Consider the following 26,564-nt stretch of genomic DNA (forward strand, 5'->3'; position numbering starts at 1 on the left):
TGCTAAAATCATAAGTGCATTACTGAATATGGTACATAAATCTTTCAATCCGCAGTTGAGTTAGCATGTCACAGGCGTGTTGCTAGGGGAGTCTTTGAGTGCTTTTGTGAGTGAGAGTGTGTGTGTGTGTGTTTGTGTGTGTGTGTGTGAGTGAGTGAGTGAGTGAGTGAGTGAGTGAGTGAGTGAGTGAGTGAGTGAGTGAGTGAGTGAGTGAGTGAGTGAGTGAAAGCATGCTGTACAGCTTCTTTATCTACATATTTAGGCTTGAGTTTGTAATGGTACATGTATTCGTATTCAGCCGTTTGATACAGAGACCTCGGTTCGGGCTGCACTGTGAACCCAAATGAATAGATAAAAACATTGATATTTCCATAATGAAAACACGAGGCCTATAGGCTATGCCTACGCTGCGTTGTAGGCCTATGACTCGGGTAAAGCTGAGCTGGAAAAACAACAACATTTCAGGCTATTCCGTTTAAACAACTGGAATCCATGTGCATGTTGTGATGAAAATTCAAATCTTAATTAGTGCTGTCCTTTTGTGAGACGCAGCCGGGAACTAGTTCTGTACGATAGCGAATGGTGGGGTCAATCAACCAGAATTGGAGGATCCTCCATCATCGCTTAAATCTCCAGTTTGGGAAAATGTTGGCTTCCCAGTAGATTACAACAGCGATGGACAGAGAGTTGTGGATAAAACATTAACAGTATGTTGCCACGCTTAATGAGAATAGCCTATGCAGCTGCCAACAACTGAAATATGTTGACACATTTACGCCAACATCACCCCAATATATAAAAGAAAGACTGAAACGCAAAGAAACAGCAAAACTGCATCATATTCCCTCTGCATTCAAGCAGCCCTTGGCAGCTGACTCTGACAGGGCCAAAGAAATTGCAATACCAATAGGTAGGCCAGATTTATATATTTTTAGTCTTTGCTTTGTAGTCGTGGATATGCACCCATTCAAATCAAATCAATGTTATTTGTCACATGCACCGAATACAACAGGTGTAGACTTTACTGCGAAATACTTACGAGCCCTTTCCCAACAATTCAGAGTTAAAAAGTGTGTGCGTATGTGTGTTTTGGAGTGTCAGTGTAGTATGTGTGAGGGTGTGGGTAGAGTACAGTGAGTGTTAATACAGCCAGTGCAAAAAAAAGTGTGTCAATGCAAATAGTCCGGGTAGCCATTTGATAAACTGTTTAGCAGTCTTATGGCTTGGGGGTAGACGCTGTTCAGTAGCCTTTTAGTTCCAGACTTGGAGCTCCGGTACCGCTTGCTGTGCGGTAGAAGAGAGAACTGTCTTAGCCTTGGGTGGTTGGAGTCTTAGAACATTTTTAGGGCCTGGATATCAGGGAGCTTGGCCCCAGTGATGTGCTGGGCCAGACGCACTATCCTCTGTAGCGCCTTGACTGACTGATGCAGCCAGTCAAGAAGCTCTCAATGGTGCAGCTGTAGAACCTTTTGAGGATCTGAGGGCCCATGCCAAATCTTTTCAGCCTCCTGAGGGGGAAGAAATGTTGTTGTGCCCTCTTCAATACTGTGTTGGTGTGTTTGGACCAGGATAGGTCCTTACTTATGTTGACACCAAGGAACTTGAAGCTCTTGACCCGCTCCCCTACAGGCCCATCGATGTCAATGGCCCACCTGTGAGCGGCCCGTCAGGAACTCTAGGATGCAGTTGCAGAGGGAGGTGTTCAGTCCCAGGGTCCTTGGCTTATTGATGAGCTTGGAGGGCACTATTTAGATTTATTTTTTTGGTCATTTAACAGAACACTTATGTGAGAATGCTGTTCATTGACTACAACTCAGCTTTTTGCACCATAGGGTGACAGGTAGCCTAGTGGTTAGGAGCTTTGGGCCAGTAACTGAAAGGTTGCTGTTTCGAATCCCTGAGCCGACAAGGTGAAAAATCTGTTGATGAGCCCTTGAGCAAGGCACTTAATCCAGAGCAATTAGGGTTAAGTGCCTTGCTCATCAGCAGATTTTTTTACCTAGTCAGCTCGGGGATTCGAAACAGCGACCTTTCGGTTACTGGCCCAACGCCCTTAACCACTAAGCTACCTGTCGCCCCATGGTGCCGAAAGCTGAGCTGTAGTCAATGAACAGCATTCTCACATAAGTGTTCCTTTTGTCCAGATGGGAAAGGGCAATGTGGAGTGCAATAGAGATTGCGTCATCTGTGGATCTGTTGGGGCGGTATCCAACTTGGAGTGGGTCCAGGGTGTCTGGGATGATGGTGTTGATGTGAGCCATGACCAGCCTTTCAAAGCATTTTATGGCTACAGATGTAAGTGCTAAGGGGCGATAGTCATCTAGACAGGTTACCTTGGTGTTCTTGGGCACAGGGACTATGGCGGTCTGCTTGAAACATGTAGGTATGACAGACTGGGTCAGGGAGAGGTTGAAAATGACAGTGGTGACACTTGCCAGCTGGTCAGCGCATGCTCTGAGTAGGCATCCTGGTAATCCGTCTGGCCCTGCAGCCTTGTGAATGCTAACCTGTTTAAACAGCTGATGCTCTCATGCATGGTTCTGCGTCGCTTTCCTCGAAGCGAGGATAGAAGGCATTTAACTCGTCTGGTAGGCTCGCGTCACTGGGCAGCTCGCGGCTGGTTTTCCCTTTGTAATCTGTGATAGTTTGCAAGCCCTGCCACAACCGACAAGTGTCAGCTGGTGTAGTAAGATTCAATCTTTGTCCTGTATTGACGCTATGCCTGTTTGATGGTTCAATGGAGGGAGTAATGGAATTTATTATAAGCGTCCGAATTAGTCACACTCCTTAAAAGCGGCAGCTCTAGCCTTTAGCTTAGTGCGGATGTTGCTTGTAATCCATGGCTTCTGGTTGGGATATGTACGTACGGTCACTGTGGGGACCAGTGATTGCACGTTCACCAATAGAACGGAGGGTAGAGGCGGTTTATCCACTTGCCACGGTTTATCCACTCTGTGGTTTTCCGGTGGTCGTCAGCAACTCTTGAAAGTGCTCGAAACACATTACAAACTTCCCTTGCACCCATTTCAGCAAACAAGTAGTACCTGCTAATTGGCCAATGCACTCTGTGTTGCATTTACTTAACAGTGACAGCCCATAACATTAACCTGGAATGGGAGATGTACTGTGCTATAGGCACACCCCCTTTATGAGAATCATCTGACAGTGTCATGGTGCGTTCGTAACCAAGATGCAAGTCGGTATTTACCACATACAACTGGTAAAAATCCACTTGAACGGCCTTCCAACTGGTAATTACTTGTGGGAAACTCATCTTGAGCACCCACTTCTCCTACATGGTGACCTCTGATGTCACATACTAAGGAAATTGCCTCTATAACAGCATTTTTGGCAGTTAAATGCAACAGCAAAACATTATTCATAAAAAGCAATCTCTTAAAGTGTTTTTTCAACTCTATAATTTGTTTACACGCATGATAGCCAATTGGCATTTCTCAACGAGTTAAAATAACTTGAATACATCCAACTGCTATTTACGACTTCACAACTGGTAAATTCCCACCTCCCACATGGTTACAAAAGCAGAGTGGAAACAACAGACAATGCCAGAGTCCCAACAGACAATGCCAGGAACATTGTGAACGCTGAACATCGTGAATGGCATGTAATTCTCCCTTTGTACCAAAAACTGAACCGTGACCCCAAAATCGCAATACGTACCGTGTTTGGTGAACCATTACACCCTTTACCGACGGCAGAAATGGATTAAGCTACAGCACACACCAGCTCTATAATTCAAACCACCAACTACAAGGCTTGTATAACTGAGTTTGTATGTATTATCATTTGTATGTATTATCAACCCCCCCCCCCGACCTGAAGGAGTTTGTCTTCTATTGGTTCATGTGACAATTTTGGTGCCAGATAGGATGTGGGAAAGGCTCCATAAAACCCATATATGTTTTGCACACAAACACACACACATTCAAACACACACACACACACACACACACAATTTTAAACGTGAAAACAACACAACACCGCCACTCTTGTCAAGATGGCTCAACACCGCCTCTACTTCCTAAGGTGGCTAAAGAAATTTGGCATGCCCCCTCTCCAAATACTACCGCTGCACCCATCGAGAGCGTCCTGACCACCTGCATCACGGCCTGGTATGGAAACTGCTCCACCCACAATCGCAAGGCCCTCCAGGACATCCACTCAAAACAGTGCATGAGGAAGTCCCACAGCATCATCAAGGACCCCACACACCACAGCCACAGACTGTTCACTTCCTTACCATCGGGCAGATGGTATCGGAGCATCGGGTCTGATACCAACAGGCTCAGAGACAGTTTCTATCTACAAGCCGTCAGACAGTATCGGAGCATCGGGTCTGATACCAACAGGCTCAGAGACAGTTTCCATCCACAAGACATCAGACTGGACTGACCACCTGCACTGATTCTCCGCAACTTAGCACACATGCACTCACTCACACACACATCCACATACACACATACACACCCATGCAACACACACATCACAACTGCTGCTACTAGACTTTTATTTATTACTGCTAAACAGTTTTAACACCTGCTCTCCAATCCCCCCTTTCCCGACACACGTGTAAATATTCTACTATCAATTGTTGAGTGCCTTTCCTATATTATACTTATGCTGAACATTTTATTATATTCTACCAGAGAGCCATTTACTGGTTATTCTTATTTTTATCTTTTATTATTTCTTATTGTTGTTACGTTATCGAGAGGGAACCTGCAAGTAAGCATTTCATTGGACGGTATATACCATGTGTATCCTGTGCATATCACTATTAAAACTTGAAGCTGAACTCACCAGGATGGGGAAGCCGGTGAGGAAGTCATAAATGAAGACGATGCCGCTGATCAGGTAGGTGATCTGCAGCGAGGTCTTGAGCGATTCCGAGCCGTCGATGGACGAGCGCCGCTTGCCCTGCGCGTCTTCCACCACAATGGTGGGCACGTTGAACTTGTTCTTGTCGGCCTTGTGGCCCGCGTGGATGGCGAAGGTCTGGAAGAGGGCAATGCTGATGCAGATGATGCCCATGGCCACGCTGCCGCCGATCAGCAGCAGGAAGCACACGCCGAAGCCCAGGCCGATCTCCGTGACGATGAAGCGGCAGTCGCGGGCATAGAAGCGGTCGATGGTGTCGTGCCAGCCCACGGCGGGCAGCGTGGACAGGATGAAGGACACCATCCAGATGCCCATCACCGTGTGCACCGCCTGCTTCTTGGTATTACTCAACCTACATGGGGGAGGAAGAGGGGGATTGTAAATAACATAATCCTATCTTTGATGTCATAGTTATTCCCTTAAACTGTGGTCTGAAACTCCTGGCTCTGCAAACCACACTCCACGTGGCTTGCAAAGTGATGTCTAATTCCTACACGATTCCTATTATTAGACTCAACTTGGGGGAGGAAGAGGAGGGGGGATGTTTGAAGATCTACTCCACATCATCAGAGGACACGATAATAAAACTGCCACAAAATCTAAACTTCTACATGAGCTTCATGATATTATAAGGATCGGTCTGAGAGAACTTGATTACAATCAAATCAATATTACACGAATAGACTTACTTATTTCAATATCATTCTATGAATAACACCATTCAATTGGATAGAGAGTAGGAGAGGAAATCAATAGAAATGGTTGGTTGATGACCCAGATCATTGCCATGCCCTTTGGTATATTTGTCTCCTTGGTCTATTTAAAGGGTTCTCCCTCACCTCTAACTAATTGTTTTAGCCTAGCAATTTCTTCAGAGTGTTAGTGTCCTCTGGAAGTATGCATTTGCTATGTGCATGGCACACATAAAGAAAATACTGCAGGAGGCTGGGGCATTTCTCCTTTTAACACATATATTACCTTTATTTAACTAGGCAGGTCAGTGAAGAACAAATTCTTATTTTCAATGACAGCCTAGGAACAGCGAGTTAAGGTTAACTGCCTTGTTCAGGGGTAGAATGACAGATTTGTACCTTGTCGGCTCAGGGAGTCGAACTTGCAACCTTGCGGTTGGCTAGTCCAACACTCTAACCACTAGGCTACTCTGCCACCCCAATCTACAACAGGCGACACAGGCTTTACCTGAACTAAGACACACACACAGTTGCAGCATATGAAAGCACATTCACAAAGTTCAACTGCACAAAGACTGAGTCTGGAATTCAAATCGAACTGCAATGTTGATGCAGTGTCATGGTTTAAAAACTGCTGCACTTCTCAGGGCTCTATTCGATCCGCATCGCAGAAGTTCAGATTTACAGAATGATTGAAATTTAAAGACCACATTCACGGTAAACGCTGCATATCTCGGCTCAATGGGAAATTACCTTTACATCTCTATGGCAGAATCAGTAACGCTTCAGTCTAACAGACTGAACTAAGCCCTGACACTGAAAAGCAAGTCTCAGGAAGCATTAGTGGTTTTAATGTACCCAAAATAATTCAGTGATTTTATTTTACCACGATTCAAGCCACTGTCTAAATACACCAGTGCGAGTTTGATTAAACAGAGCCCTGAAATTCAATAACTAAATTAGAAAGAATTGAAGACATCATGAGACGGTTTATGTTGCAAAGGCCTCTGGTTGGTTGCCTTACTTATGGATACCCGATTGTATGATTTTTGGGGGGTTGTTTTAAGAAAGTGGCTACGGTATAAAGGGACTCAAGAGTATCCAGGCAGATATTCAGAGTTTCTCCGGCTCAGGATGCCCCTCCTCCAACCCCCATAGCCTACCACAACTGTCCGAGAGGAGTTTTGGCGGTAAACCCAAGCTTTCTTTCAGGGGAGAGATCAAAGCCAGCCTCGTCCATCCCCCTCTTCTCTCATCTCCTCTTACCCTCATTCACATCCTTTGATTAATCTCCCTCGCTTCACAGAGACATTGTACGTGTGTCTTTGCACAGAGAATGACACCAACCTCACCAAATGAAGTAAAGTATACAGTATTACAAAATATATAATGGTAGATTTTGAATTGGTCTGTGCTACATGTATGCAGGGTTATGGGAACAACGCATAGAGGAAGGCAGCAGCCCTGGGTCTGCCATGTTTGCATTAATCTGCCTTTATCGCTGTGCTAAAGAAGTGGGTCTCTTAGCTGCTGCGAGTCACAGATCGCTAGCCTTTCCTCAAAGTGCCTGAGGTGGGAGCAAAGAGAGAGATTTACGTCATCAAGCTGCTTGAATCTATTACTATAAAAAGAGAGGAAGGAAGAGAAGAGAAGAGAGAAAAAAACTCCTGAGAGATAGTGAGCACTGGCTGATGAGAACAGATGCTGAAGTATTTGTTTCCAGTACAATGGCAAAATTCATAATTCAGGCCTTCAGTATGCTCACGTCAGGTAAAGGACACGGCCATGTACATTCAAAAGGGGAAAATGGGTGTGTTTCAGGTGAAAGATGAAAGTGTCACACCCAGATCTGTTTCACCTGTCCTCGTCTCCACCCCCTCAAGGTGTCGCTTGTTTACCCCAGTGTATTTATCCCTGTTTCTTGTCTCTCTGTGCCATTTCGTCTTGTATGTTCCAAGTCAACCATCGTTTTTCCCGTACGCCTGCCTTTGCTATTCTCTTTTTTATAGTCCTCCCGGTTTTGACCCTTGCCTGTTCTGGACTCTGTACCCGCATCCCTGACCATTCTGCCTGCCTTGACCACGAGCCTTTCTGCTACTCTGTACCTCCTGAACTCTGATCTGGTTTTGACCTTTCCCCTGTCCACGACTATTCTCTTGCCTACTCCTTTTGGATTATTAAACATCGTAAGACTCCAACCATCTGCTTCCTGTGTGGGCATCTGGGTCTCGCCTTGTGTCATGATAGAAAGAGGTTACATGTGGAATTACATTGAAAAAAATGTGTGACAGAAGATGGATAATGTTATTGTGAATCAAGCTTCAGGTCTAGAACTGACTCTTGCTTGCTCTTTCTCTATCCCCCTCTCTCTTTTTTTCACAACAATTTGGGATGATTTGTTTGGACACAAACCCATAGCTTCAGCTACTCTGAAATGATATTAGGTAAAGATAATTGAGGACAAGCACCAGTTGTTGGGTAAACAAAAATGTTGTTAATTGTATTTTTTGGCAAAAACCTTGTCTCTGCTGGGCTGGAAAATTGGCCTCGTTAACTGTGATCTGAACATCTGTAGACAATTTGACAATAGGAGCTAGAATAAGTTAGTATCTGTGCACAGGAAGGGCTATTTAGAGAATCCTTATAAATACACACCATTTCATTAATCTCATTGTCATCAACACACAGTTTCCATCTCCCTGTTTTCATTGGGCTGATTCTGACATTCTAAAATGGCATTCAGTTTCAAAGTGGTTGAAATTTTACTCTTAAGCTGGTTTGATACCCACCCCCAAACTCATTTGGTTTGCAGTATGGTTTTTGCACTAAAATGTGTTTGTTCATGTGCACTTGGCCTGCAATTACATCGCTCTTCAGATGCATTCATCTACAAATGATTGTTATGAACTTTTTGATGATCAACATGGGGACAGATTTGCATAACAATAATAACTTTCAAACATTTTGAAATTAAAAGCACAAACTTCACTTTTAATCTGTTATTCAAATAACTGTCAAAACCGAACCGCAGTTGGGGCCTCCTGAGTGGCACAGTGGTCTAAGGCACTGCATCTAAGCGCTAACTGCGTCACTACGGATCCTGGTTTGATCCCAGGCTGTGTCGCAGACGGCCATGACCGGGAGACCCATGAGGCGGTGCACAATTGGCCCAGTGTTGTTAGGGGAGGGTTTGGCCAACCGGGTTGTCCTTGTCCTATTGCACTCTAGCAACTACCGTGGCGGGCCGGGCGCAATGCATGCTGACACGGTCGCAAGGTATAGGGTGTTTCCCGGGACACATTGGCGCGGCTGGCTTCCGGGTTAAGTGAGCATTGTGTCAAGTAGCAGTGCAGCTTGGTGTGGTTATGTTTCGGAGGTCACCTGGCTCTCGACATTCGCCTCTCCCGTATAGGAGTTGCAGCGATGGGACAAGACTGTAACTACCAATTGGGGAGAAAAATATATATATATATTTTTTTAAACAAACCGCAGTTGACAAACGCAGCCAGGTTTCTCCTAGTCCTACAATGTACTTGTAGGTCTGAGATTTGAAACATCTTTATTGAGGGGCACGTAAGGTAGAAATAGCACAGAACAGATCATTCAGATAAGTTGGACTTCCGACTTTGACCCTAAGTCATGGTTCCTGTGTTGTTCAAGTAGCGCCAACGAGGATCACATTACTTCTGATGGTTGTGGAAGCCAGATGGTGCTGGATGGAAGTGATGCAGCGGATGCTCTCACAGTCTAGCAAGTCAAGCCCCACACGGGATTACCTGGATTCCACACCCAACAGATGTGTCCAGGATAAAGTGAATTCACTGGGAACGCATCACTAACTCTCCCGTTTCCTCTAACCCTATGAATCAAAGTCCATCAGACACTCAGTCAGATTTTTGAAATGATGATTGGCATGGTTGGAAAGGATGAGTATGACTATGTGTTCTGGGCGAGAGATAATGTAGCCTAGGCTATATTTGGCGAAATTATATGATGTCGCTGTAGCTGAATGCTTTGTCAGAGGGAGGCTGCATTGAATTACTTGAATGTCTTGTAGAAAAATGTCATTTACTGTAAAACTGTTGTTATAGCTAGCTGTTAGTAGATTTGCAAATAAACTCACAATGTAGATTACAATAATTCTAGACTAGTGGAAGGTCATTAATCATTTGTGGTTTATCTAATGCATGACAAAATGTAACTTTGCAATCCCACGACCAGGTGTAACGGTTGTAATTACTAAGTAACAATGTCTACCAATTACACTGCACCTTTTCTATTTTTTGTATTTTTTTTGCTTTACATTGTTGCCCGATCTCCCAACATTATTTAACTACCATTAAGACAGGCATATGCACCACTTAAAAAAAAGTGGGACCAAAAGCACAATCAATGGCTGCCCTGTATATACAGTGAATTCGAAAATATCTTCAGACCCCTTGACTTTTTCCACATTTTGTTATGTTACACGCTTACTCTAAAATAGATTCATTTTTCCCCCTCATCAATCTACACATACTACCCCGTAACGACAAAGCAAAAACAGGTTTTAAGAAATGTTTGCAAATGTATTATACATTTAAAAAAAATCACATTTACAGGACATAAGTATCCAGACCCTTTACTCAGTACTTTGTTGAAGCACCTTTGGCAGCGATTACAGCCTCAAGTATTCTTGGGTATGACGCTACAATTTGGGGAGTTTCTCCCATTCTTCTTTGCATATCCTCTCAAGCTGTGCCAGTTTGGATGGGGAGTGTCGCTACACAGCTATTTTCAGGTCTCTCCAGAGATGTTCGATCGTGTTCAAGTCCGGGTTCTGGCTGGGCCACTCAAGGGCATTCAGAGACTTGTCCCTAAGCCACTCCTGCGTTGTCTTGGCTGTGTGCTTAGGGTCGTTGTCCTGTTGGAAGGTGAACCGTTGCCCCAGTCTGGGGTCCTAAGCGCTCTGGAGCAGGTTTTCATCAAGGATCTCTCTGTATTTTGCTCCGTTCATCTTTCCCTCGATCCTGACTAGTCTCCCTGTCCCTGCCTCTGAAAAACATCCCCATAGCATGATGCTGCCACCACCATGTTTCACCGTAAGGGATGGTGCCAGGTTTCCTCCAGATGTGACGCTTGGCATTCTGGCAAAGGAGTTCAATGTTGTTTCTCAAGGTCTGAGAGTACTTTAGGTGCCTTTTGGCAAACTCCAAGCAGGCTGTCATGTGCCTTTTACTGAGGAGTGGCTTACGTCTGGCCACTCTACCATCAAGGCCTGATTGGTGGAGTCCTGCAGAGATGGTTGTCCTTCTGGAAGGTTTCCCCATCTCCACAGAGGAACTCTGCAGCTCTGTCAGAGTGACCATTGGGTTCTTGGTCACCTCCCTAACAAAGGCCCTTCACCCCCTATTGCTCAGTTTGGCCTGGCGGCGGAGTCTTGGGGGTTCCAAACTTCTTCCATTTAAGAATGATGGAGGCGACTGTGTTCTTGGGGACCTTTAATGCTGCAGAAATGTTTTCGTAGCCTTCCCCAGATCTGTGCCTCAACACAATCCTGTCTCAGAGCTCTACGGACAATTCCTTCGACCTCATGGCTTGGTTTTTGCTCTAACATGCACTGCCAACTGTGGGACCATATATAAACAGGTGTGTGCCTTTCCAAATCATGTTCAATCAATTGAATTTACCACAGGTGGACTCCAATCAAGTTGTTGAAACATCTCAAGGATGATATGTTTAATGGAAAGAGGATGCACCTTAGCTCAATTTTGAGTGTCATAGCAAAGGGTCTGAATACTTATATAAATGAGGTATTTCTTTTTTTTATATACATTTGGAAAAATGTATAAAAACCTGTTTTCGCTTCATCATTATTGGGTATTGTGTGTAGATTGATGAGGATTTTTTGTATTTATTTTTTATTTTAGAATAAGGCTGTAACATAACAAAATGTGGAAAAAGTCAAGGGGTCTGAATAACTTCCGAATGCACTGTATGCCTTTCCACTTTTCTTTTGGACGTGCAACATTTCACAGCATCTGTAGAAACCAGACAAACAAACGTAGTCATTGTTTGTGTGCGTCTGGAAGTTATTGTTTGTATGTATAAGTTTGTATATGGAGTGAGAAAAATATAAAATGATTTTTTTTTTATTATTTACAAAAAAGAAACCAATGGAAAAGTTACAACACACAGCAAGAGAGAAGCAGTCAAACTAGACGCCAGTTCTTCCCCACACATACCTGTAGTTGACGGGCCAGCGCACCATCCACATGCGGTGGTAGGAGAGTGAGGTGACTGAGAAGCAGGTGACCAGCGTCAAGGTGTAGAAGGTGGACACGAACACCTTGCACAGGCCCTCGTTCCACTGGTAGCTGGAGTGCTGTCGGCGCAGGGTGATGACGCAGTACATGGTGATGGGGATGGCCATGTTGAGGATGTGCGTGCCGGCCAGCGTGCAGATGAGGAACTCCAGCGGCTTCCACTTCTTCTGCTTGGCGCTGACGCTCAGGATGCCCCAGGCGTTGGCCAGGATGGACACGGCTGAGCACACCAGCCAGGCCAGCGCGTTGGTGCTGATCACTTCGCTCACCTCATCCTCATCCATGGCGGAGCGCGGGGACGACGCCATCGGGGGGCGGGGCGGCGGCAAGAGGAGAGGTCACAGCGGAGGAGGAGGTAACGGCGTTGGTAGTGGTGGAGGCGGGCAGGAGGGGGCGCAGGGCACAGCAGGGCGACTCGAGCATCCTACCGGGGCGGACAGGCACTTTCCACAGGATAGGTGGTGCAGCAGGGGACAGAGGGCATGGTGGTGGCAGCAGCAGGAGAGAATGAGTAGAAGGGGAGGGTGAAGGAGGGGGAGAGACTGGGGAGGAGTGGCCAAGCCCAGCCAGCGTCGCTAACAGGCCTGGAGAAGGTGAAAAGGAAGAGAAAAGAGGGGAGGGGAGAAGGATACAAAGAGAGATGATAAAGGAGTAATAGTTTACATTCACATTACTTCAATACATAACAATTCCAATTCAATTTTAATAATCAACTGATAGGCCACTCATTGTAAAACACTTATGGTGAACATGGTGCAAGCGAAGGCAGGTTAATTTCATGTGCAACCAAAGAGAATTTGACCACACACTCCAGCAGAGTTTACAATTTCGACCATCTATTAGGTTCATTGGATGAATCCAAAACTAGACTCTACGGTAGGCTACGGATGCTCTAAGGTAGGCTTCACCATTCACTGCCATGTCCTGCAATTAGCCCCAACTTGGGGAATTTCACCATCTGGAAATAATGAAATGGTGACAGTAACACGAAATCCAATTATTGCTCCTGATTCAAACTGGCGGTGGTGTAAAGTATATTGTATAGTTCAATACAGTAGCATACCAAGATGCTACTGCATTGAATACATTTTTATCACATTTATTCCCAATAATAGATACGGCCAGTATGGTAATAGGACATATGACAATGTGTCAATCACCTCCCTGTTTTCCATAACATGTCTGTATGAACAACTATATGACCCCAGAAAATCCACTTGCCACTCTTTTCACATCAGCCATCCGCAGGTATGTGTACACTGCATTATGCTCTTTGATCAGCATTCAAAGCTATTTTCTCTGTCAAATTGCCCTTGCTAGAGAGAATACACAAAGGAGATCCGTTTTCCCCCACACCACAGTGAAGCGTAAAACACTTGGCGCAGCTGGAGTGTTGTCAATTCACTTCTATTTCCTGTCTGTTTTGTTGTCCGAAGAGTGATGTGCTCTGGGCCGTACCCCAAGGAGAGACACTCAAAATGAGTGACATGTCATCGCTTAGGCCTCTCGTACAAAGGCTAGCCAACTTATCCGAGTTCCTGCCTCCAACAGCTGTTGCATTGTTGTTGTGGTGCTAGCTTTCGGTATGAGCTTCACATTCAGGGTTGCATTGCAAAAAGATACACTACGTGAACAAAAGTATGTGGACACCTGCTCGTCGTACATCTCATTCCAAAATCTCCCCAAACTGTTGCCACAAAGTTGGAAGCACAGAATCATCTGGGATGTCATTATATGCTGTAGCGTTAAGATTTCCCTTCACTGGAATTAAGGGGCCTAGCCCGAACCATGAAAAACAGTCCCAGACCATTATGCCTCCTCCACCAAACTTTACAGTTGGCACTATGCATTAGGGCAGGAAGTGTTCTTTTGGCATCCACCAAACTCAGATTTGTCCGTTGGACTGCCAGATGGTGAAGCGTAATTCATCGCTCTGGAGAACACGTTCCATTGCTCCAGAGTCCAATGGTGGTGAGCGTCACACCACTCCAGACGACGCTTGGCATGGCGCATGGTGATCTTAGGCTTGTGTGCAGCTCCTCTGCCATGGAAACCCATTTCATGAAGCTCCCAACGAACAGTTCTTGTGCTGACTTTGTTTCTGGAAGCAGTTTGGAACTCGGTAGTGAGCGCAGCAACTAAGGACAGATGATTTTGAAGCGCTTCAGCACTCAGCAGTCTTGTTCTGTGAGCTTGTGTCACCTACCACTTTGTGGCTGAGCCGTTGTTGCTCCTAGACGTTTCCACTTCACATTAACAGCATTTACAGTTGACTGGGGCAGCTCTAGCAGGACGAACTGACTTGTTGGAAAGGTGGCATCTTATGACGGTGCCATGTTAAAAATCACTGAGCTCTTCAGTAAGGGCATTCTACTGCCAATGTTTGTGGAGATTGCATGGCTGTGTGCTTGATTTTGTACACCTGTCAGCAACGGGTTGTGCTGAAATAGCCGAATCCACTAATTTGAAGGGGTGTCCACATACTTTTGAATATATAGTGTATGTTATGTTACAGAGTACTGTGTTTTTAATCATCTAAATCAATCAATCCCTCATTCAATCAATCAACCAACTACATTCTACACTAAGGGAAACTACTGGGTAAAGACATCAGATTAACATCAACTTTTGGCTGATATTTGACTGAATTCCCATTTAGCAAGCACTTATTGGATAACTGCTGGTTATGAGACAGCACACCACTGCAGGCAGGCAAGTCAATGTCAGAACCCTGTCATTATACTGATGACTAGTGATGGTGGAAAATCGATACAGTAGAGTATCACAATATCATTTATGACGAGATTATATTTATTCTAAGTATCGATTCTCAAAATAAATAAATAAATATATAAAGTATATCATTTTTTTCTATTTTTTTCTTCTTCTTGTAGGTAGTTAACGTTAGCTAGGGCTAGTCGTTTGTACCTAGTCCAAAACTCTGGTATTTCTCCTTTTGTAGCTTGGCCTCAATCTTTTTGTGAGCCAATATGTTTTTACTATATGTCTGATCAATACTTGTTTTCTCATGGCTCTCTCTTGTCCCTCTGCAGCAGACATATAGTGAGCAATATGTTAGGAACATAGAATCGCAATACTTATAGAATTGTAAATAAATCGTGATATATATAGAATCGCAACACATATCGTATCGGCACCTAAGTATTGTGATAATATCGTATATTGAGGTCCTTGGCAATTCAAAGCCCTACTGATGACAGCCGATATGGTAGTGTACTGCAGGCACAGCATGAGGTTACTAATTGGGAAATAAATGCAGGTTAGAGTTTTTCGTCGTTAATCTTGTACTGGACGCAGCTCTGCAGAGTGGTCACTAGCTAGCACAGCCGCTAAGTCATAAAATCTGATTTGAAACCTAACTCTAACCTTAACCACACTGCTAACCCTTGTGCCTAATCCCAACCTTAAATTAACATCAAAAAGCAATTTTTTTGCTTTCATTCATTTTTTACAATATAGCCACTTTTGAATTTGCAATTGGCCCATCCAGCGGGAATTGCTCAGTTCTGCCTCCAGGACAAGACTCATTCCAATTAACGTTAACCTGCAAAATAAGTGGAAGATTATTGCAATACTGCTCAAGATATTGTTGCTATCCATTAGAAAGATGATGACGAATCCCAGGATGTCTTCACTTACCTGAAGCTTCTACAAATTACAACACTCCAACAGTATACCAAAGGTAACTAACAGTCAGCATGCGCTGTTAGTTGTGTCTACAGACAGGCTGGAGCCATTAGAGTCCTTTTATAAGCAGAAGGCTCAGACATTCATAATGATGTAAACCCAGCCTTATCCAAATGCCCAGGTCACAGCTGCCTCCCAAACTTACCCATGAGATGCACTTAGAGCATAATTCTAACGAAATCTTGATTTGAAAATATTGTGGGTGCAGCAATTGAGCAATATTACACTGAACAAAAATCTAAACTCAACATGCAAAAATGTCACAGATTTTACTGAGTTACAGTTCATATAAAGAAATCAGTCAATTGAAATAAATTCATTAGGCCCTAATCTATGGATTTCACATGACTGGGCAGGGGCTCAGCCATGGCTGGGCCTGGGAGGGCATAGGCCCACCCACTTGGGAGCCAGGAATGAATTTTACTTATCTGGTTCATAAATCATTTAAATAGGTTTGCTAAATTAATCTAATCACCATCCAGCCTCGTGAATTATGCGTGGATGCTTAGGCTAATGTTGTATTCTTACCTTATGAAAGATTCCGCTCACAGACTATTCCAATCTTTCTTTGATATTACTTTTGCTGTAGTCCACAAAAGTCGTGGTCAGTCCTTACATTCCGAATTGAGGAACGACACGGTCGACTGTTAACATCAATTCAACAGTGTGATTTCGAAAATGAACGGGCAGATTTGAAACAGTATCAGCAAAGCTGTAAGTGGCCATTATTGTAGCGCGCGTGCGCATCCTTTGTCCTATTTGGAGAAAAAAAACGTATATTTGACACCTGGCGGTGCACACCACTAATGGAGTGTCATCTCTACAAAAATGAGTCATAAGAAATTATATAGCTCGTCAATTTCCCCATTTAATTAAGGCCACAATGCTCCGTATCACATAGGATGTAGGCCTACTCGCCGCGAAGAGAGGCAGTAACTGAACGATATCTGATTGCGCCGCTGGATGGATGTGGCATGCTTAGTTCCCTGTGGCAGTGGGAGTAAACCGCAATAATAAGAAATTATTTATTGGGACAATATCATTTTCTTGGTCGTCGTCTCCTCTGTGCTTAGCCTATATTTTGAACATCTATACAATACAATATTGATGCGTAATTTCAACTACCCATTTTTTTTTTTCGCCTGGTTGAATATTATTATTTGACTCAGAGGAGAAAAGACTCCTAAGATGTATTTTGATCCAGATGTCGTTGCAAACACATTAGAACTATACTGAACAAAAATATAAACGCAACATGCCATTTCAAAATTTTACTGAGTTACAGTTCATTAAAGGAAATCAGTCAATTGAAATAAATGAATTAGGCACTAATCTATGGATTTCACATGACTGGGCAGGGGTGCAGCCATGCGTGGGCCTGGGAGGGCATAGGACCACCCACTTGGGAGCCAGGCCAACCCACTGGGGAGCTGGCCCAGCCAATCAGAATGATTTTTTTCCTCACAAAAGGGCTTTATTACAGACGGACATACTGCTCAGATTCATCAGCTGTCTGGATGGCTGGTCTCAGATGATACCGCAAGTGAAGAAGCCGGATGTGGAGGTCCTGGGCTGGCGTGGTTACATGTGGTCTGCGGTTGTGAGGCCGGTTGGACATACTGTGGCATTGTGTTGTGTGACAAAACTGCACATTTTAAAGTGGCAATTTATTGTCCCCAGCACAAGGTGCACCTGCGTAATGATCATGCTGTTTAATCAGCTTCTTGATATGACACACCTGTAAGGTGGATAGATTATCTTGGCAAAGGAGAAATGCTCACTAACAGGGATGTAAACAAATTTGTGCACCAAAATTTAGAGAAATAAGCTTTTTGTGAGTATGGAAAATTTCTGGGATCTTTTATTTCAGCTCATGAAACATGGGACCAACACTTTACATGTTGCATTTATATTTTTGTTCAGGATAGTTTGTAAGTCATTCGTCAAAGTTGCACATATTGTTTGTCTACATTCTTTTTTGCCTGGTCTGTTTTTGACAGGCTTTTTCAGAGATGTGGAAGGGAGTGGACAGACACATGGGGTATTGGCTTGTCATTATGTGGCTTCAGTTACATTTTAGTCATTTAGCAGGCGCTCTTATCCAGAGCAACTTACAGTAGTGAATGCATACATTTCATTATTATAATTTTTTTCATACTGGTCCCCCGTGGGAATCAAACCCACAACCCAGGCGTTGCAAACACCATGCTCTACCAACTGAGCCACACGGGACAGTTGTAGTGGGGTGCTTCCTCCTTCACATCTCCTCTGATCTCGGGCAATAGGAAGTTCAGAGGTTAGAGGAGTGGACCAGAAGCCAGAAGGTTTCCAGTTTGAATCCCGTGCTGGACAATAGGGGAGATGAACTGGCCACCGCAAGGTAGATCACAGATAGCCTCTCCTGCATTTGAGCGAGTCACTTAAGCCCTACAATCTTCCATGGGCGCTGTTCTGCAGCTGAATCTGTGCTCCCAATCAGTGCTGTCTGTCTGAGCCATTCAGGAGCTTAAGGTAAAATGTCCAACTCTGATGGACTGTCAAAGTGCTATTTAAAAGTCTCCTCTTTGTCCATGTTTCAGTTTTTCTCTAGACCTTTGTGTGCCGGCGACATTGCCAAAGCAGCAAGGCGCCAGCCCAAGTCTGCAGGCCAAACATCCCCCAAAGCCAAAGTCCACAAATCATCTGATATCAGTCTGGCTTCATCAATATTTCCAGTCAGTGGACCTGCTTAATCAACAACTCATTACATAAATATACAGTTTACTTATGGCTATGTCCCAAGGAAAATGCTGGCGAGCCATAATATCACTGAGTATAGATTAAATAAATTGCAGGATGTGCACCGACATAAGAACCAGATACAGAGTGATGCCAAATGATGTATCAAATGATGCTGTATCTGTAATATAAACATACTGTCTAACATGTTGTTCACTTCATTAAACAAATAAATACAATGCCAGCGTTGTCTGTGGCAATGTGGAAGCCTAGTAGCCTATCAAAATAATTTCAATGGTCTCAAACAAAGTGTTGCATAAGGAGCCAAGATTTAGTCCCACGTCCTCCTACTCTTTGGATGAGTAATTTAGTGCTTTGCAAATCTGTCAGTGAAGCTTAGTGAGACACGGGGGGAGGGGGGGGGGGCTACAGAATGCATCACATCATCACAGATAGAGATAGATAGATACTGTAGATATACAGTACCAGTCAAAAGTTGTGACAAACCTACTCATTCAAGGGTTTTTCTATATTTTTACTATTTTCTACATTGTAGAATAATAGTGAAGACATCAAAACTATGCAATAACATATATGGAATAATGTAGTAACCAAAAAAGTGTTAAACAAATCAAAATATATTTTAGATTCTTCGAAGTAGCCACCCTTTGCCTTGATGACAGCTTTGCACACTCTTGCCATTCTCTCAACCAGCTTCATGAGGTAGTCACCTGGAATGCATTTCAATTACAGGTGTGCCTTGTTAAAAGTTAATTTGTGGAATTTCTTTCCTTCTTAATGCGTTTGAGCCAATCAGTTGTGTTGTGACAAGGTAGGGGTGGTATACAGAAGATAGCCCTATTTGGTAAACAACCAAGTCCATATTATAAAAAGAACAGCTCAAATAAGCAAAGAGAAATGACAGTCCATCATTACTTTGAGACGTGAAGGTCAGTCAATCCGGAAAATTGCAAGAACTTTGAAAGATTCTTCAAGTGCAGTTGCAAAAACCATCAAGCGCTATGATGAAACTGGCTCTCATGAGGAATGCCAAAGGAAAGGAAGACCCAGAGTTACCTCTGCTGCAGAGGATAAGTTCATTAGAATTAACTGCACCTCAGATTGCAGCCCAAATAAATGCTTCACAGAGTTCAAGTAACAGACACATCTCAACCACTACTGTTCAGAGGAGACTGCGTGAATCAGGCCTTCATGGTCGAATTGCTGCAAAGAAACCACTACTAAAGGACACCAATAAGAAGAAGAGACTTGCTTGGGCCAAGAAACACGAGCAATGGACATTAGACCGGTGGAAATCTGTCCTTTGGTCTGATGAGTCCAAACTTTAGATTTTTGGTTCCAACCACTGTGTCTTTGTGAGAGTAGGTAAACAGATGATCATGTGTGGTTCCCACCGTGAAGCATGGAGGAGGAGGTGTGATGGTGTAGGGGTGCTTTTCTGGTGACACTGTCTGTGCTTTATTTAGAATTCAAGGCACACTTAACAAGCATGGCTACCACAGCTGTCATCAAGGCAAAGGGTGGCTGCAATGAAGAATCTAAAATGTAAAATAGATTTTGATTTGTTTAACACTTTTTTGGTTACTACATGATTCCATATGTGTTATTTTATAGTTTTGATGTCGTCACTATTATACTACAATGTAGAAAATAGTAAAAATAAAGAAAAACCATTGAATGAGTCGTTGTGTCCAAAGTTTTGACTGGTACTGTATATATATATAGAGAGAGAGTAAGTGAATAAGTGTGTGAGTTAATGAGAGTGAGAGAGAATGAAATAAACAGAATATAAAGTAGATTGATGGAGACAGTATATCACACAAAAGGATAGGATGCAGACAGATAGACAGGTCAGTGTGTTTGGAGAGACAGAACAGAGGTGTGTGTGTTTGAATGTGAAGCTGACCTACATCTCCCCATTGGTTTGTAAGTTGGGGTGGGAGAGCTGCTCATGCCCCCGGTGCCTTGCCGCCAATCAGCACGATGCATCGGCCTAGGCCGAAAGCGCCTCTCTCTCCAGAGCTGTCGGAAAAGATGAACGCTCCGTGCCGCAGCAGGCCAGCGTCTAAACCGGAAGCGCCGCCTGCACACCCTCGTAGCCGTGAAGCCTCGCGACCCTAAAACTCAACAAGCACTTTGCTTTGGCCCCAGGAGAGACTCATTAAGTCACTGAAAGGCTCTGGTCATCCAAAGAGAGCTTTTCACCTACCGCTTGGGAAGTGAGCTAAAATAGCACAAATGCCACACTCAAAAAGAGAAGTCACTTGTCTAGTCAGGGAGTGGTTCCAAGCTGGTATTCCCATTTTGTGGTAACATCGAGTGAAAACCTGAAAGGGAACCGCAAAATACAATAAAGAGTAGTACATTTGTGTTTCCAAGCAATTCTATGTGACGTGTATGAACTGCCATAATGGAGGTCCCATTAGGAAGTTAATAACATGTATTGCTGAAATGTAAATACAATGTAAATATGAGTCTGAATAATGTCACGAACGCTGGCAAACATGTCTTAGAAACTAACGGCAGCTTACTGACATAATTCACACGTTATGGAGTATTATGACATGCTTATGACATTATCACGAAGGCAACACTATGCCTCCTATAAGTGAATGGAGAACAGCTGATAAATAAGAGCCAGATATAGCAGAGCTTAGTCAGAAGTTAGTAGAAAGATCTAGGATCAGATTACCCTTCGCCTGTTTTTACTGTGTTGTTTAAGAGACACAGGTCTCCAATTTATTAATGACACAGGTTAGGTCATAGGGTCTCTCAGACCATGTACATACATAGTACAATTGTGAGATCTTTAGGGGTGACATTTTCTGTTTCAAGTACAAGGCCTCGGAGTGTTGTGGCGAGTGTTCTTGGAGTGCTATCAAATGGCTGACTACAGTGTCATTCTCCCATGCATACAAACAGCTCACTTCAGCGTACCATCATCAGCATTATCTGTTACTGGAAGATATCTGACACGCCCATTGTCCATGTGAGAGACTGGGCCTGAATGGAAGCAGAGTGGGACTTACTATTCCGAGGTATTAACTGATCTTCCCCTTTTGGAATAGTGCAGAATACTGTAGTGTCATGGAGTACAAAGCCTGTCTCCAGGATGGGGGAGTCAGAGACAGTTTAGGAATTACAGCTGGCGTGGCCCGCTGAGTCATCCACCACAGGCAGGGAGGCAGGCAGGCAGGCAGCAGATGTGAAGACACAGCACTCTCACCAAGTGGGATGAACTAGTCCTTCAGAAGCCAAGATGCAATCTATCTGACTCATCTTCAGTGAATGACGAATAATCAACTTGCGATAAACAATTATCCCAATATGATATCTCTGATGCAGTGATCGGCAACACTTCATTCCAGGTTGATGAAGTACTTGATTGAGTCATTAGGGACTGGAGGTCATGCTGAAGACACGCTGACAGTAAATGAATGATCAAATCCTCAACTTTGCACAGAGCAAAAGTATGTCCTGTGCGTTGGTGTAGTCTCTATTGATTAAGAAATCATAAAAGAGCGAATTTTGACAAATATTTTTGGGGAGTTCAAAAGGTATTCAGACTCAAAACCATGAAAAGGAATAACCCAAGGAGGTCGAGATACAAAAATAATATACTTAATTGAATCCATGCTCAAAAGAATGCATAGGGTGAAAGTGCAAGGTGCTGTAAAAAAAACCCGATATATTCAAATCAAATTTTTGGGGGTAAATAAAAACAAACTACTGTAAAAAAAAGTCTCTAAACTTAAAACATTTATTAACATCATGATATGTTCTAATTCAATCCAAGGCAATAACAAACACATATTCATTGTTAAATGAATGTAGTACAAAGTCATTGTTTATAAACGTATTTCTATTGAGAGGTGGCTGTTTGAAAATATAGCCATTTTTTAACACCATTATTTCAATCAAACATCTTGAGTTGTTCTGTTATTACATTGAAATATACTGATCTAATTAGGAGTTGTTTTATCCTGTCCCACCTTTTGAAATCAACGCCGAACACACACATTAAAAGACAGTAGAATGAATGTGCCTTAAGCAACACTCCTACAAATATTACCAGGTGATGGGATTGCATCCCTCTCCAGCATCGACACATGGTGAGTTGTCTGTCTGCAAACATTTTGGAGAAAATTAGTGAGCATGTTGGTAAATCTTCATGTATTTTTAAGTGTCACTGCCGAACATCTAATATATCAAGAAATATGTAAAATATGGTTTTGGGATTAAAATATGGTCCTATTGCGTATGACCGCTATGGGGCAATGATTCAGTCATAGGCTGAATCTCAAACCGAAAACTTGGCCCCTAAGTCCTGTATCAAGGGGCCGCTTTCTATAGTGATCCCTGTTTAATAGTTTGATAGTGGTTTTGGTCACTCAACATTCCAACTGCCACGTACCAATATTACAAAATTCTAAATTCATTTGTTAGCATTGTCTCCCGTGACCTGTTGTGCAGGTCACTCGCTATGAAACACGGGCACTGGGACAGACACAGACGCACACTCTGATAGACAGTGAGAAAACAAAATGACAAAATTACTTCTCTCTACTCATGCACAAAATATGTGCAAGTATGTCGGCCACCAGTGATTTCCTCAGCTGATTTAGCTTGTTGTAGCCTGCCTGCTAGCTAGCTAGCTAGCTTCACTGACAAACACAGGGGCAGGTTGACATTTATTGTCATGAGTCTTGTCCTGGAAGCAGAACTGAGTGACTTCCCCTTAGATAGGCGAGCTGCAAAGTCAAAATTTGCTATAAATATTGCTTTTTGGACTTAAGGTTAGGAGGCTAAGCATTATGGTTAAGGTCAGGGTTAAGGTTAGGATTAGGTTTTATGACTTTGTGGCTGTGCCAGCTAGTGACCACTCTGTAGAGCTGCCTCCAGAACAAGATTCATGACGAAAAACGCTAACCTGTACACAGGGATGGAACTTTAGCGAGCTGCAATAGCTACACCGAAAAGGGTTCTTCGTCTGTCCCCATAGGAGAACCTTTCTGGTTGCAGGTAGAACCCTTTTTGGCTCCAGGTAGAACCCTTTGGGGTACCATGCAGAACACTCTGTAGAAAAGGTTCTACATGGAACCCAAAAGGGTTTCCCTGCAACCAAAAAAGGGTTGTCCTATGGGGCTAGCACCTTTTCTCTAAGAGTGTAAGGATGTTGGGCACTGCACAGATAAACAGTTTGTAGCTTGTCACTCATTTGCAATAGTTTGACAGCTTGCTGATGAAGTTCCCAGTAGTCAGTCCGTACTTCAGCATGTTTCCAAAGCACCAATCGTTGTAACATTGGGTCAGATAAAAGCACAGCGCAGCAGCAGACTCGATATACTGACTCAGAGCAGAGCAGGCTGTTCTCTGCTGTCGCTTGCCTTTCTCTGCCACTTCTCCAACTTAATGGTGATAAAGTGCAGAGCACTTCATATCTGTGGTAAATAATTTGAAAGATGCCAACTTTACAGTATTGCTGTGTTAGGCATTTGTTTAATTTACATTTTCCCTTTATTATGATGATCGGGACCTGTTAGTGGTAGTTTTGTAATAACTGCACTGGGATTTTAATTTTGTGAGAAAAATTGTAATAAAAAATCGGTTAAGGATTTATTTTTATGTTAACGTCCTAATTTTGCTCAAACATTTTAACGTTTAAAAGTTCACACCCCTATACTGTACTGTAACCTACTCTACTGTACTTTACTGTACTGTACTGTACTCTACTATAATGTACTCTACTATAAATTTGGTCTTTAACTAGGATAGATAATAGACAGTAGCAACAGCAAATGTGGTGAGTGTAAAAGTGTGTGTGTGAGTTTGTGCATATGTTATGTGTGTGTGGGCGTATGTAGTGTTTGTGTGTGTATAGTGCATTCCAAAAGTTTTCAGACTCCTTCACTTTTTCCACATTTTGTTACGTTACAACCTTATTCAGAAATCTACACACAATACCCCATACAGCGAAAACAGGTTTTTAGAAAAGTTTGCAAATTTATTAAAATAGAACAGAAATACCGTATTTACATAAGTATTCAGACCCTTTGCTATGAGACTCGAAATTGAGCTCAGGTGCATCCTGTTTCCATTTATCATCCTTGAGATGTTTCTACAACTTGATTGGAGTCCACCTGTGGTAAATTCAATTGATTGGGCATGATTTGGAAAGGCACACACCTGTCAGTAAAAGGCACGTGACAGCCAACTTGGAGTTGTGCCAAAAGGCACCTAAAGGACTCAGGCAACGAGAAACACGATGCCAAGCGTCACGTCTGGAGGAAACCTGGCACCATCCCTTCGGTGAAGCATGGTGGTGGCAGCATCGTGTTGTGGGGATGTATTTCAGTAGCAGGGACTAAGAGACTAGTCAGGATCGAGGGAAAGATGAACAGAGCCAAGTACAGAAAGATCGTTGATGAAAACCTGCTCCTGAGCACTCAGGACCTCAGACTGGGGCGAAGGTTCACCTTGCAATAGGACAACGACCCTGAGCACACAGCCAAGACAACGCAGGAGTGGCTTCGGGACAAGTCTCTGAATGTCCTTGAGTGGCCCAGCCAGAGCCTGGTCTTGAACCCAATCGAACATCTCTGGAGAGACCTGGAAATAGCTGTGCAGCTATGCTCCCATCCAACCTGACAGAGCTTGAGAGGATCTGCAGAGAAGAACGGGAGAAACTCCCCAAATACAGGTGTGCCAAGCTTGTAGCGTCATAGCCAAGAAGACTCGAGGCTGTAATCGCTGCCAAAGGTGCTTCATCAAAGTATACATTTGCAAACATTTCTAAAAAGCTGTTTTTGCTTTGTCTTTATGGGGTATTGTGTTTAGGTTGATGAGGGTAAAAAACAATTTAATCAATTTTAGAATAAGGTTGTACCATAACAAAATGTGGAAAAAGTCAAGGGGTCTGAATACTTTTCAAATGCACTGTATGTGTGTGTTGGGGTGTCAGTGTAAGTCTGTGTGAGTACGTGAGTAGAGTCCAGTGTGTGTGCATACTAGAGTCAGTGCAAGAGAGTTAGTGCAAAAATGGGTCAATGCAGGTAGTCCCGATAGCCATTTATGATTAGCTATTTAGCAGAGAGAACAGTCTATGACTTGGGTGGCTGGAGTCTTCTTCAAATTGGGTTGCCTATGGTTTGTAAACCAAAAACTAAGGTTATATCCAGGTTCCAAGAACAATATATACTGCTCAAAAAAATAAAGGGAACACTTAAACAACACATCCTAGTTCTGAATGAAAGAAATAATCTTATTAAATACTTTTTTCTTTACATAGTTGAATGTGCTGACAACAAAATCACACAAAAATAATCAATGGAAATCCAATTTATCAACCCATTGAGGTCTGGATTTGGAGTCACACTCAAAATTAAAGTGGAAAACCACACTACAGGCTGATCCAACTTTGATGTAATGTCCTTAAAACAAGTCAAAATGAGGCTCAGTAGTGTGTGTGGCCTCCACGTGCCTGTATGACCTCCCTACAATGCCTGGGCATGCTCCTGATGAGGTGGCGGATGGTCTCCTGAGGGATCTCCTCCCAGACCTGGACTAAAGCATCCGCCAACTCCTCGACAGTCTGTGGTGCAACGTGGCGTTGGTGGATGGAGCGAGACATGATGTCCCAGATGTGCTCAATTGGATTCAGCTCTGGGGAACGGGCGGGCCAGTCCATAGCATCAATGCCTTCCTCTTGCAGGAACTGCTGACACACTCCAGCCACATGAGGTCTAGCATTGTCTTGCATTAGGAGGAACCCAGGGCCACCTGCACAAGCATATGGTCTCACAAGGGGTCTGAGGATCTCATCTCGGTACCTAATGGCAGTCAGGCTACCTCTGGCGAGCACATGGAGGGCTGTGCGGCCCCCCAAAGAAATGCCACCCCACACCATGACTGACCCACCGCCAAACCGGTCATGCTGGAGGATGTTACAAGCAGCAGAACGTTCTCCACGGCGTCTCCAGACTCTGTCACGTCTGTCACGTGCTCAGTGTGAACCTGCTTTCATCTGTGAAGAGCACAGGGCGCCAGTGGCGAATTTGCCAATCTTGGTGTTCTCTGGCAAATGCCAAACGTCCTGCACGGTGTTGGGCTGTAAGCACAACCCCCACCTGTGGACGTCGGGCCCTCATACCACCCTCATGGAGTCTGTTTCTGACCGTTTGAGCAGACACATGCACATTTGTGGCCTGCTGAAGGTCATTTT

At 43.7% G+C, this 26,564-nt stretch overlaps 1 protein-coding gene across 3 annotated transcripts in view; it reads right to left on the bottom strand.

Moving 5' to 3' along the window:
• gpr153 (G protein-coupled receptor 153) overlaps positions 1-26,564 on the bottom strand; it is a 53,904-nt gene that overhangs the window by 20,870 nt on the left and 6,470 nt on the right. For 2 of the 3 annotated variants that reach the window (XM_029719791.1, XM_029719793.1), the window contains exons 2-3: positions 11,816-12,480; positions 4,822-5,251 (exon numbers count right to left, since the gene is read on the bottom strand). In XM_029719791.1, coding sequence (XP_029575651.1) covers positions 4,822-5,251; positions 11,816-12,204 — 819 coding nt within the window. In that variant the 5' untranslated portion in view covers positions 12,205-12,480. Of the gene's footprint in view, positions 1-4,821; positions 5,252-11,815; positions 12,481-16,132; positions 16,148-26,564 lie in introns of those variants that run through there. The other variant, XM_029719792.1, reaches the window with a different exon arrangement.

This window comes from Salmo trutta, chromosome 28 (genome assembly GCF_901001165.1).
Source record: "Salmo trutta chromosome 28, fSalTru1.1, whole genome shotgun sequence".
Taxonomy (NCBI): Eukaryota; Metazoa; Chordata; class Actinopteri; order Salmoniformes; family Salmonidae; genus Salmo; species Salmo trutta.